The 12,276-nt window shown below is 48.1% G+C and overlaps 4 protein-coding genes across 4 annotated transcripts; 2 read left to right on the top strand and 2 right to left on the bottom strand.

Moving 5' to 3' along the window:
• Nucleotides 1–169: 169 nt before the first annotated feature.
• BHQ10_005571 (uncharacterized protein) lies at nt 170–3,782 on the top strand (the record flags this gene model as incomplete). The annotated part of the gene is made up of 5 exons (XM_040878062.1): nt 170–267; nt 325–642; nt 697–943; nt 1,055–1,666; nt 1,722–3,782. The coding sequence occupies 5 exons, from the start codon at nt 170–172 to the stop codon at nt 3,780–3,782; spliced, it is 3,336 nt and encodes a 1,111-aa protein (XP_040734075.1).
• A 1,251-nt stretch (nt 3,783–5,033) lies between these two features.
• BHQ10_005570 (uncharacterized protein) lies at nt 5,034–7,157 on the top strand (the record flags this gene model as incomplete). Its single annotated transcript, XM_040878061.1, has 4 exons — nt 5,034–5,291; nt 5,356–5,690; nt 5,752–6,748; nt 6,822–7,157. 4 exons carry the CDS (start codon nt 5,034–5,036, stop codon nt 7,155–7,157), a joined length of 1,926 nt encoding a protein of 641 aa, XP_040734074.1.
• Nucleotides 7,158–7,576: 419 nt separating this feature from the next.
• On the bottom strand, nt 7,577–10,249 carry BHQ10_005569 (uncharacterized protein; the record flags this gene model as incomplete). The annotated part of the gene is made up of 6 exons (XM_040878059.1): nt 7,577–8,762; nt 8,814–8,975; nt 9,857–9,940; nt 10,001–10,069; nt 10,136–10,176; nt 10,235–10,249. 6 exons carry the CDS (start codon nt 10,247–10,249, stop codon nt 7,577–7,579), a joined length of 1,557 nt encoding a protein of 518 aa, XP_040734073.1.
• Nucleotides 10,250–11,224: 975 nt separating this feature from the next.
• Nucleotides 11,225–12,221, bottom strand: BHQ10_005568 (uncharacterized protein; the record flags this gene model as incomplete). The annotated part of the gene is made up of 3 exons (XM_040878058.1): nt 11,225–11,430; nt 11,477–11,839; nt 11,957–12,221. The coding sequence occupies 3 exons, from the start codon at nt 12,219–12,221 to the stop codon at nt 11,225–11,227; spliced, it is 834 nt and encodes a 277-aa protein (XP_040734072.1).
• Nucleotides 12,222–12,276: the final 55 nt, after the last annotated feature.

Raw genomic sequence — 12,276 nt, 5'->3', positions numbered from 1 at the left:
TTAGGGGAGTAACCCTAATAGCTTCGACAGATTTCACTGTAAGTAGTCAATATTTCCCCACTCGTTCTCTTCTCTATCATTTTCAATATTACGCCTTGATATGCCTCCCTCATATATCTCAATTATTCATGTTTCCATCTCATCTCTCTCTCTCAACATCTCTATCACCATGCCTTGCCTCTGCAGGCCTTCAAAAAGGCGTTTTCTAACTCCCAAGGCAGGAAATCGAAAGTCAACTTGGATAGAGAGAGCTTTTCGAGCTCTGAGGTGCGTTCCCAATATCCATTTACATCTCCAATACTGACATATCTTGCTTCTTGATAGCAAAAAGCAGAGGAAAAAGCACGGTAAACGACCCAAGATCTCCCTCGTGCGCCAGGATTCTTCAGATCTCTTTACATTCGTTCGGCCGTCGCCCTTGTTCGACCCATTTGTCGACCCATTCGATCAGCAATTGCCGAGCACCCCCATATCATTTTCTCCAGATTCGTTTTTCCAGATTCCCGCTCAGGGGCCTTCACAGGACCATTTGATAGCCCGTTCGAATTCAAGCCCACAAGACCGGAATTTGCATTTTGAGCCTTCCCCAAATCCTCTTTTGCCTTTGCGAGTGAGATTCCAGGATACTTCGTCGGGTCCTCAGTATGTCTTTGAGTTATATATCGTATCGGTATTGGGATACTAACCTCGTATTAGATCTCCCTGCTTTGACGACCTTATCCGGAAACGCCCTCCAACGCCTCTACTTCCACCTGTCATTGAAGATCAGAGCGCCTCCCAAATTCTTATACAGAAAGGGAGTTCTACATCAGACCCTGGATTTCTTTCAAAGAGGATATTTTCTTTGCCAGAGGACTGTTATTTTCCTACCGAATTTCCTTCCATTGGCCCTAACGAGATTGAGAGGGACAGCTTGATCTCTAGTGCAGCGCGTGTTGACAAGGTAATACCCATCCTTTGTTCTTTTTTACTTGAGCTACAAAAGCTTTCACATGAATTTAAAAAAACTTAGTCATTGTGCTATTACTTTCTGTTATATACTAACCCATTCTAGGCGATTCATGAGCAAAAGTCTCTCAAAGAGTTAACACCCATCTGCACTCAATCCAAAGGGTCGCCCAGCAAACTTCCTCCGTCAAAACTCCGCTTCGAGCTGCTACCTCCCAAGACTGATTCTGATCGCCCATCAGCATATTCGCGCAATCGTCGAGCAGCGAAAATGGAGGTTTCACGAGCATCGCAGTTCCTGGACCCGTCCTCCGCCATGGCGACGCTCACCAAGCAAAAAGCAGAGTCCATCAAACTCGCCAGAGAGCAAGCTGCAGCCGTACAGGAAATGTGTCGGCGCGCAAAATCCGAAGTGCCTCCTTACGAATTTGAAGAACTCATTGGGAAAGGCGCATATGGACGCGTCTACAAAGGTCGTCAATTACCGTCGCGAGATGTGGTGGCTATCAAGGTCATGGATATTGATACTTTGGACTACAAGATGCATCGTGATATGAAGGATGAATCGATCAAGGATTTTATTCACGAGATCAAGGCGATGAACCAGGCTAAAGAAGCCGGGGCGAAAAATATAAACATGCTGATTGAAGCTATTTCCATCCATTCTCAGCTGTGGGTTGTTTGCGAGTACTGCCCAGGTGGTAGCGTGAAGACATTGGTAAGTTCTCGTCAAGACTCGTGGGGGTTGTTACTTGCGATGCTAACCTTGTCAGATGCGTGCCACAGGAGACAAGCTCGAAGAGAAATTCATCATCCCCATTGCCCGCGAACTCGCCAGTGGCCTCCGCGCAATCCATGACGCAGGAATCATCCATCGAGATGTAAAGGCGGGGAATGTTCTCATCCACGAAGAAGGGCGCCTACAAATTTGCGATTTTGGTGTCGCTGGTATCCTACAATCCAAAGTCGACAAACGATCCACCTGGATTGGCACTCCTCACTGGATGCCTCCTGAAATGTTTTCGACTCGTGGTGGCGAAGCTCATCAATATGGCAGTGAACTTGACGTCTGGGCATACGGCTGTACTCTATATGAATTTGCAACTGGAAATCCACCCAATGCTGGACTTCGAGAACGGATGCAAATTGGTCGCTCACTAGGACGCAACACTCCTAAACTCGAAGGCGATCAGTACAGCCAGGAACTCAAAAACATTGTCGCTTTCAGCTTGAACTCAGATCCACTCACACGTCCAACCATGGCTACGATTCTCGAACACCCTTACATCGCCAGCTCTGAGGCCGATTATCCAACCAAGTCACTGAGCGAATTGGTACGAAACTACTACCAGTGGTCTCAACGCGGCGGCCAGCGCATGTCTCTTTTCCATCCTGGTGGCGCTGCAGCGGCCGAGTTCCCCGACAATCCACAGCTTGAAGAGGACTGGAACTTTAGTACCACCGATGGCTTCGAGCGACGGTACTCTGTGTTGGATTTGGACCAACTCTCTGCTTCTCTTGCCGAGTTGGCTGGCCATGAGCCCTCATTCCCGCAAAACCCTGAGCCTTCTATGGATGACATTGCCATTACTGAAATGACACCGATAGAAAAGGCGAACTTTGACGAGCGTGTGAAGCGAGGTGCTGCGGCTATGGAAGGTCTGTTTGACGAGGAGAAACCTACATACAAATACGAAACAAAGAATGATTTTGTTCCGATCGAGGAAAAGCAAGCACCGTCCGACCTGCCTCTTCGTACTACGACAGATCGTTCGTCCGTCACGTCGACATTTATTGATATCAACCTAGGCTCGTTCGATTCTGCTCACTATGCTGCTGGAACAGCCTCACAGTTCCAGCTCGCAGATGCCGATACGATACGTGCTAACCGCTCGAGTCTACGTTCTGGACGCAATTCGGATGGCGATCAGACACGTAATCGCTACAGTGACGTTGACAGCGAAAATGATTCTTTTCAACCAAATGCACCACGTCCACCTACTATGGATTGGAAATTCCCTACCATGATCGTCCCTGAAGATAACGAGCCAGAATCCTTACCAGCACCCGTTGCGGATGAACCTTTTATTTCTCCTGCTGAGGAGAAGCGAGCTACTCGCGATTGGAAGTTTCCTGTCATGACTGATACGGTGAACGATGAGATGCCCACTCTAGAAAAGGACAATATGTACACATATGACGAGACCCCAGCTCATACTATTCGTCCTGCGCAAATCCAGACGCACCAGTCTCAACTTTCACATCAATCTCAACAATCAGCCCTCGACCTCAGCATTGGCCACGTCAACAACAACCTCAGCGTTGACGGAATCGACGTCGCAGCTATTTCTCGCCCTTCAACAGCAACATCCACAATCAGTGACTACGACCCATTCCGGTTCGACCGGAGCCCCGATATCTCTCAACGCAACCACCACCGCATGGCCTCAAAGGCGCCTTCTCTACTCAGCATTTCCAGCCTCGACGAAGGTCCCGGTCCTGATCATGAAGATGATATAATCATCGAAGAAGATGGCCCAGGCCCCGACCAAGAAGATGTGCCCGAGCTCACCCCCAACGCTACCGCCAGTACTTCAATGACTGCCCAAATGGAACTCTCGCAGCAGCGCCAAAGAGCCACTTCTTCGTCTTCTCGTGACTTGAGCCGTCCTACGAGCCAGACCTTGCAGTTCCCTGAAGTCCAATTCCCAAGCGCAGAGTCCATGATGGAGAACGCGTCAGATGATGTCGTTACAGCGGAGTTGGATCGTTTGATTGATGATTTTATGCAAGCGTGCTATACGACGATTAATGTGGTGGAGAGTATGGAATAGATGACTTTGTTCTCCTTTTATTAAGCCGCTGAAGCGGAACGAAATGTTCGACGAAGAGTGAATGGAAAAATCTTGCCCTTTTGATATTTGGAGTTGTCACTTTTATTTTTGCGGAATGTTCGAGTACTTCAGCGTGTATACTACTCATCCTTACAAGTAGCAGAAAAGCAAATCGAAGAGATATTTTTGGAGACTCTTAAGCCGTTATTTTTCTTTGTTTCTGACTATCTACGAAACTCTCCAAGGATCTCTCTCAATAATGATAGGTCTGATATTATAAATTCTCATACTCGTCAGATCCATAACAAGTGAAAAAGTTCTCACCAACAGTCTGTTTGCTTCAGACTAGACCTGTCTTGTCTACCAATCCTGACAAATGACTGTGCCTAGTATTTGCCGCACAAACAGTTTCATGTGGTACTGTAACTTTGTTTCTTTGTGCTTCTTCTGTTGAGCCAGTCAGTTCACAGATTCTGGTCCAAAATTACGCGGCTGTGTCTAGTCATGCCCGCCTGCCTAGATAGGCAAGAGGCCAGGGCACAACAAGGCACGTGACCTTTTCCTGTATGAACTGTTGTCTATCCGTCTTATGTAGGGATTTAGAATGTTGAGACGAAGGAATTCGGCAGTATAAGATTGGCTTCACTTTTGTGCCTTCTATATAAGCTCTGTATAGGGCTGTCTTTGTGAGATTCTATTTATCCCTAGATTCTGGGGTCTGGTGGTTGCTAACTTGGCTCAGATACACAAATCATCTTGATTATACAGCTCCAGGTAGATATGACAGTACTATCAAGTCTGTCCGGAGATGGCCTTCAATGCCTACAATATGTAGATGCTCTTTATATATGATCCGGTTGGTTCACACTCTTTGCCGATGGTTCAGCCCATGAGAATATCATCAACCATTCACAATTTGATGCACATCTGCGCAGCCACCCTGACAGAAATTATGCGTAATTTTCGTAATTGATGCTATATCGTAGCCCATACCTAGTAATCCACTAGTACCCCTACTCTTCCACCCTCGGCACCGGGCGTTTGTCTGCATTTCCTTCTCGTCATCTTCCCAACTGAGTCTTCTTCTCCTTCTTCTCTTCTCTTCATTCTCTCGAGAATCTACCCTTGTACTTTTTCTTCCTCTATCCTCTTCTTCTTTTCTTTGTCGTTGCATCCAGCTCTTCTGCTGTCATCATTGTGCCATCCTCATCCTCTACCCTTTCTCACCTTGCTCCCTCCTTGTCTGCAGCTATGCCGTACGAGCCGGTGACTTGGTGTCTGCCTCCCAATCCAGACGGGACCATGCGTCTTTTCTCCATCGTTCCTCGTAAGGAGAGTGCTGGCGCTGACTTGCAATGGTGGGATCTTCCAGAACAGTTGATAGATTCAGAACAGCTGCTAGATCTTCCAGAACGTCTGGTGAATATTCCAGAACCGTTGGTGTTGACAGAGGGTCCCTGTCGCCTTCTGGAGTTGCCTTTGGAGGTCATGACAAACATCCTACACCAGGTAAGCTTTCCTTTGCTCGAGAATAAGCATGTTCACCGACCAAAACTGATTTTATGACTGGTAGATGGAAGACAAAGCAGATCTCTATGCCCTGCTTCAAGCAGCGCCTAGGCTCTACAACGTCATCATCCCTATCTGGTGGAAGCATCTGACCATTAAGCTTCGTAACGACAGATACTCAAATTCGATGCCAACGGACCTCGCACATCTACTCAAGGCACGTTCCCCAGGTCTTGATCGTCTTGAGTTCGTTAAGAGCATTGTCGTGAAAGGAACCTGCCCACCTCTGAATTGGTGCATTCATCGCAATAGCATTTATGGGAGATTTTTTCAAAACCAGAGCAGAGACATTGGCATGTTCTTGCGTCATTTGAAGCCTAATAGCCTAAACCACTTCAGGTAAGTCACAGTTCTGCTAGAGACTGTCTTCGGGTTTCGTTCATACTAACAGTTTCTTCAGTTGGACCACAGCCACATGCATGGCGGATACCTTGATTGCTCCATGGGGGTGTCTGACCTCGACACAGCGAGACCTTGAGGAACTGAAGCTCGTGTTGAGTGCCAAGTGCCCCGACGAACAAAAGAATCTGTACCTGGGCTCGTTCAGAAAGCTCAAATACCTCTCTGTGCGAGGTCTTCGGCGCCAACCAACGAGCGCGTCTTTCTACCCTGGCCTAGAGGCTATGCTCATATGCTCATGCTCTTCGCTTAGAGAGTTTGAACTCGCCGCTGTCCCGAATATAGACGAGGCTCCGTACATGGACGCATTGGATGGGAAACAATTCTGGCCAGTTCCTATCACTGGCTCTTCCTCCAAACCAAGGGGGATGTCAGTTCGACTTCGAAATGCCTTGCCCACCTTAGATAGCGACGATTTCTTCCCGGTTCAGCAGGTCACGGATGATGGTTTCCTATTCCCCAATCTCCGCGTTCTGCATCTCGAGATGGTCAATTTGCAGGGCTGCGCGGATAGACTTGTACAGACTATCGACGTGGCGTCCATGACCTCCCTAACGCTCCGTCATTGCCAGGGCTGGGATGAATTTCTGCTTCTCATGGCCCAGGGGACACGGCCGATGAGTCTCCGCAAACTCGAATTGGAATATTTTGAGGGAACACTCGCTTCATCCGACATGATCAACCTTCTCAACCGCTGCGCTAATATTGAGGATGTCGCTATCTGCGACGCAGATGAGGAACTTCCCCTGGTCGCAGTGCAGACCTGGAAGTCGGTTTGTCGCGAGCGTCCCAGTCTTCGCCGTTTTGTTCATCATCAGGCCGACCATTTTGAAAAGGCGGATTGGTTGACTCCTACCGGCGATCCTCAGCGTGGAGTCGATGTTGGTGAGGAGTTTTTGAAACAGATCTCGGAGTGCATCAGTTCGCCTGAAGCGAATCCGTTTACCGATTCCAAGCTCGAGTTTCTCGGGATTTGCTGCTTCCCCACAGACATGCTGGTTAGTACCTCACTTTTGAAACATTGGCTTCTTCAAGCCAGCATCCTACCAGAGACTAACAACAACAATATAGGTAGGACTCCTCCGCCCTCTCTCAGATCAACCCCATCTTCGCGTCATCCATTTCCGCAAATCAGCATTTCACATGAACGCGCTCACAAGCCTTCGCCGCGCTATTGATCACTTCGTCCGCTGGGCCTTTGGTTGGAACGGTATCCCATCTCTAAAGGTAGTCTTGTTCGGCGATTATTCGACCTACCATGTGAAAAAGGGGGCGAATTTCCGCTACAATCGTATTGAGGGCAACCAGTCTCCAAATTGGGAGACAGTAGTTGATCCAGATGTCTCTGATCTTCCCGCGCGTTTCGTGGCGATGGCAAAGGCTTGTCCTAGCCAGTTCACGATGTGAGCGGAGATGGGAAGTGATGCTTTGACGAGTTCGGATGTCGACATTGAATCACGACACGCGACGTCTCGATGGGACCTCTTCAAAACGGTGGATTATTGGCCGACTCTATTTTTCATCCAATTTTCTTTTATTTCCTTCCTTGTTTTTGCTTCTTTTTTGAGCATGTGATGCCACTCCTTCGTCTCTTCACATATTTCCACTCTTCAAACGCCCTTGCAATCCTGCCAGGTGCTACTTTAGTTAACTCAGAATGCAAGGCCAATTCCACTCTAACGATGTCGTATTCTGTAATCGTACTACGCCAGAGACACATAAACTAACTTGTCATAATGCAATAGGATATATTTATATTTCATTCCGTCGTTGTCATTTCGGGTCTATAATACGGCATGTCCAGCACTTTTATACGAAGGKATAGACTACTCCCCTATCCGACCGACGCCAGACAGAGTCAAATATACATCAGTTCCCCATCCCCACAGACTCTGAATCGCAATACTTCCCCCAAAGTATTCTGCATAAGCTCTACTCAACGGCAAGCCATAGCCCAGCCCAGCAATAGTACTAGTATTTCCACCAGCACCCGAAATCGTGTTCAGGGCATCGATGTTGCCGTTATATTCACCCGAGGCATTGGCCTCCGAGAACGTCGTAAAGCTGTACGACCAGACCTGAGACAGAATCTCGGGTCGAATACCGCCGCCACGGTCCCGGATGCGAATCGTTATACTCTGAGAGGAAGTGTTGGTACGACGAATGTTTTCATTCGCGACTAAGATCTCTTCTTCGGCCGATATGTCCACATCGCCGTCTCGCGCATGATGTGGTATATAATTGATGTGGTTGAGATGATTTCCCGGAATATCTGGCGCAGCTGCTATGGTGACTTCTATGGGTTCTTTCTCGTGTCCAGACTCGACAACTGCACGGAATGCGTTTTTGAGTAGTTCTGTGATTATATATTCCACGTGTACGGGGATGTAGGCAAAGCTTGCGTCGGGTTCTCCGTTGATTTCGAGAGTCGGCCGGACTCCATACTTTAGCTCGCAGATCTCGCTCACGAAATGCTCGCATGATCGAACGATCTGTGCAGGTTTTAGTGCAGTGTCAATGACACCAATATAATTCGGGGGTCCATGTTCTCGTTCTGAGAGTGGCGGGTTCGGATTCTCGTCACTAATCGGCTGCGACGCAAAATGAAGAGCGAGATGTTGCTCGGCAATCAACCGTGTCCCGATTCGGGCTCGCAAGTGTGAATCCAGGAAGCGAGTGACTTCGTCTGATTCAATGTACTTTCTACATTCCAGAAATCCTCGCGCTAAAATAGGTATGGTATTGGTGTGAGTCTGGACAAGATCTGCCATCACTTCGGCGAATTGCTTCTCTTCTTCGAGGGTGGTGATTCGGCGTTGTTGGTAAGGGAGTAATGTAGATAACGAATGCAAGTAATTGTTATATATTTGCGAAACGTGCGGGTTGGATACCACGATGAACGGTAGATTTCTTAGACATTGTATACGATAAGCCAGACGGGCCGGAAGAAGGGAAAGTGTGAAATTGGCCGAGTCGAGAAGAGCCTGCTTGGATAACGGAGGTTGGCCATGTCTATAAATCGTCAGCCCCTCAATTACGTACTATCTTCCGGAGTCAACTCACTTGAGAAGGTCTGCCAGAGTCAATGGCCGACGTCTTAGAGCGGCCAATCTGGCAATCTCATCTTCTGCCACATTGATCCACGATGGAGGTTTTTCCCAGCTTTCCGAGGTTGATGTCGGTGTCCAAGTGGAGTTGTGCCGCAGTTGGATAGATCGTGTAATCCTGCATCTTGAGCGTGGGAACGTCCGTACGAGACGAGGGAGTTTATTTTCCATGGCTTTCAGCTTGCCATTATCACTGCGTAATATATGCGTAGAATATATACTATGATCAGATGAGCGTTGAGAAGTCGGTGTCCGCAATCAGAATGAAGAACTCCGCGGATAGCCTCAGGCAAACCCCGTCGGTTGCCGCGCTGCCGTGCGTCATGGTCATGTGACTCATCCGTATCCTGGCCAATCAGAGTGTACTATTTTACTATCAGTCAGAAGGATCCCAGTAGTCATGGTGATTATTATTCAATAGAATAGGAAATATTATTCAAAGGCATAGCTTGGAGCAAAAACTTGTTCTAGTTTGACTAGTCATAGTACGTATCTGCGTTTCAGTGTTGCGTTGCATGACCGTAATGCAGGCTCCAAGCTTATCGCGGCTAGCATTTATATGTTGCCAATTCAACGGGCGTACGTGCTTACGATAATCATACGACAAGGTCATAGACATAAACCCTGCAAGTGAGGCTATATGAGATCTACTATGTTGGACTAGACCCAATTACTACTGTAGAAAGAACTGAAGAACTGGCTTGTATTATGCGTACAGTACTGGTATAATCAAAGTATGAATTTTCGTAATCATCATGAAATGGGCGGGGTCTTGTGCTTCGCCGATGACAGGAAAGAGAAAAAGAGAATCGAGAACACCCAGTCTAACCATTGTTTTCGAATAGATTTCCAATAATGCAGTGCAAGTAGACTCAAGTCGTGCAAGAGCTAGATCCTTTTTATCCGATAGGTCTAAAATCAGCTATGGCATGGTTGTTGTTTGCGACTCTGATTTCTCTAGACTGTCCTTGGGCAAGAACCATAGCAGCTATAGCCTACTGGGTAGATACGTTTCCGTCTTGCTCGACGTGGAGGTGTTCGTTGCTCTCGAGAACGTTCACGTGGTCGTCGGGGTATTCGACCCTATAACAGAAGTGTCAGTATACGGCAGTTTATTGATCTATGCGGAGTAAGCACACTCACGTAAATCCCTTGATCAAGGTGTATTCATGCTTGATGGTGCCTCCTTCGGAGCGGACCTTCTCCTTGGCCCTGTTGTACGATTATAATCAGTGACTTATCCAATATTGTAGAGGGATGCAGTGGAAGGATAAGTACTTTTCAAGCTCCTCGGGTGAAGCAGTCTCCTTGAGGGTGACCTAGCAAGTGTTGGGTGAGCCTTGTTTCAGCAAATGCCTAGAAGAACAAATGACTTACGTTGTAGAGAGTCATGGCGAGTATGTGTTTGTGTGTATTTCGCAACGAGATACTTGAAGAGATCGAAAGGTAGATGCAGCAAGTCGAAAGAGCAGTGGTATGAAGTTTGTTGGGGAGTGGGAGAAGAAGAGAGAAGGAGAGAAGAGAGCAGAAGATGGTAGATATAAGGTGTCACGGCACAGCCAAGTAATTTTGCCGTTTAGGACCTAAGTATTTACAATGGGAGGGAAAGGGGGAGGGGACAAGGCAGCCGCAAATCACGACGCTGATTTGAGGGCGATGACTGGGCGAACCTTGGAAGTGTACGTGCTACGTCGTCTACGTCGTTGCTACCACCCACACAAAGAAACGCTCAGCTAACACGAGATAAGACATTGCGTTTCATGCTATTTGGCTCCATCTGCGACTCGATAAATCTAGAGACAGAAAAAGCGGGATGCCTGGTCGCTATCTTATCTGCTTAGCCGGAGGCTGTCACTTGCTGATGTCACGGGTTTAAGTCGACTCAACGATGCTACTAGATAGCCCGAACAGTGCGCAGGCAGATACAGCTTGGAAAAAAACTCTTGAAGACATAGTCGCCATACATTGCCCGATATCACCATCGCATGTCGAGCAGATGGAGTGATTTTCCGCCAGAATGACCTGCAGGACAGACCTTCGCGATGACGCACTTCTTGGCGCCGGTCGCGGGGTTATCACGTGGCCTTGATGCCCCAGGCCCCGCTTTCCTTGCTCTTTCCTGCTCGCTTATCCGACTATCCGACATGCAAGTCATTTCTACCATCAACTGTGTACTACATAGTACGTACATCGTATAGTAAGACATGGTCTTGACTCATGCCTGCCGCTCTCTGACTAACAGCTGAAAATGCGCTCAATTGGAACGACTTGGCACTAAAATGTCCATATCCCTTCTACACCCACCACACGGTTTATTTACTTACTCTAAGGGCACCAGGTTGTTTTGAAGCTCCTGAACAGTCGGCCTTACACACCAGCATGGCCTTCCTTGCGGTCATTTCTTGACGGCATCTTCAAACCGTGCATCCCCGTGTAATTAGGGCTTTCCGGCTGCTTCCAGTCTTTGAGTATTTTAGTATCTACCAGACTGTAGACTTCCACCCCTAGTGGACGGCAAGTGGCCGCCATGTCACCTCCTTCCTTTTCTTCCCAGCCCCACTGCGAAAGATCGCCTAGCACAAATCAGCATCAGTGACTCACCCGGTAACCTGAACTTACCTCCCGGGCACGCTGAAAGCGCGCAGAGTACGTCAATCTCCGCGAAGAATTCGAAATATTCCTCAGGCCGCGCGGGCGATGCCTCCATAAAGTATTTCCCTTGCTCATTCAAACCCGTGACCTGAAATACATTCAGGACGTCATGTACATCAAGCTCCGTCAAGCCAAATGGAACCACCGCGCGAGTCAAATTCGAATGACAGTGAAAATCAAACGTTTCTCCACCCATGAGCAAGTTCACATATGGATCACACCGTGTTCCTAACAAATCGTGTACCCGGCCTCCCCATTGAGTTGTTCCAAACCCTTTTCCCTCGATCATATTACCCTCCGTATCCAAAATCGTATGCATCTGGCCACCTGCTAGAGAATCTCCAGTTATAGTCACCAATGGCCGTAGATATGGAAGATTGGACCATAGACGGTCCCCAACAGAGACATGCGAGCTGTGAATTTGACGAGTTCGCGCCGCCCACATACGTTCTCGAGGATTATGTGCATTCCAGATATTGAGATCTCCCACCTGTGGGCCTTCTGGAGTTGATATTCTGCACACCTGACCTGCGCGAACTATCCATGCCTGTCCAGAGCACGGACTAATCGTGAACGTATTCTCTAGCCTGCGAGCAGATTCTTCTGCTGCCGAGGCTGCAATCTTCCGGTAGACGGGCGAAGATGCGTGGACGGTAGACGAGGAAGGCGCGACATACGCTGGAGGCGGCTGTCGTGAAGACCGGGAAGTCATTGTGTCGTCATAGATGCAGAGTTGCTATATCTGGTTTATGTCTGTTACTTGAGGC

The sequence above is a fragment of the Talaromyces amestolkiae genome (genome assembly GCF_001896365.1).
Source record: "Talaromyces amestolkiae strain CIB chromosome Unknown scaffold10.1, whole genome shotgun sequence".
In the NCBI taxonomy this organism is placed as follows: Eukaryota; Fungi; Ascomycota; class Eurotiomycetes; order Eurotiales; family Trichocomaceae; genus Talaromyces; species Talaromyces amestolkiae.
Note: the sequence above shows the minus strand (reverse complement) of the source record. Positions and strands in the feature narration are given on the sequence as shown.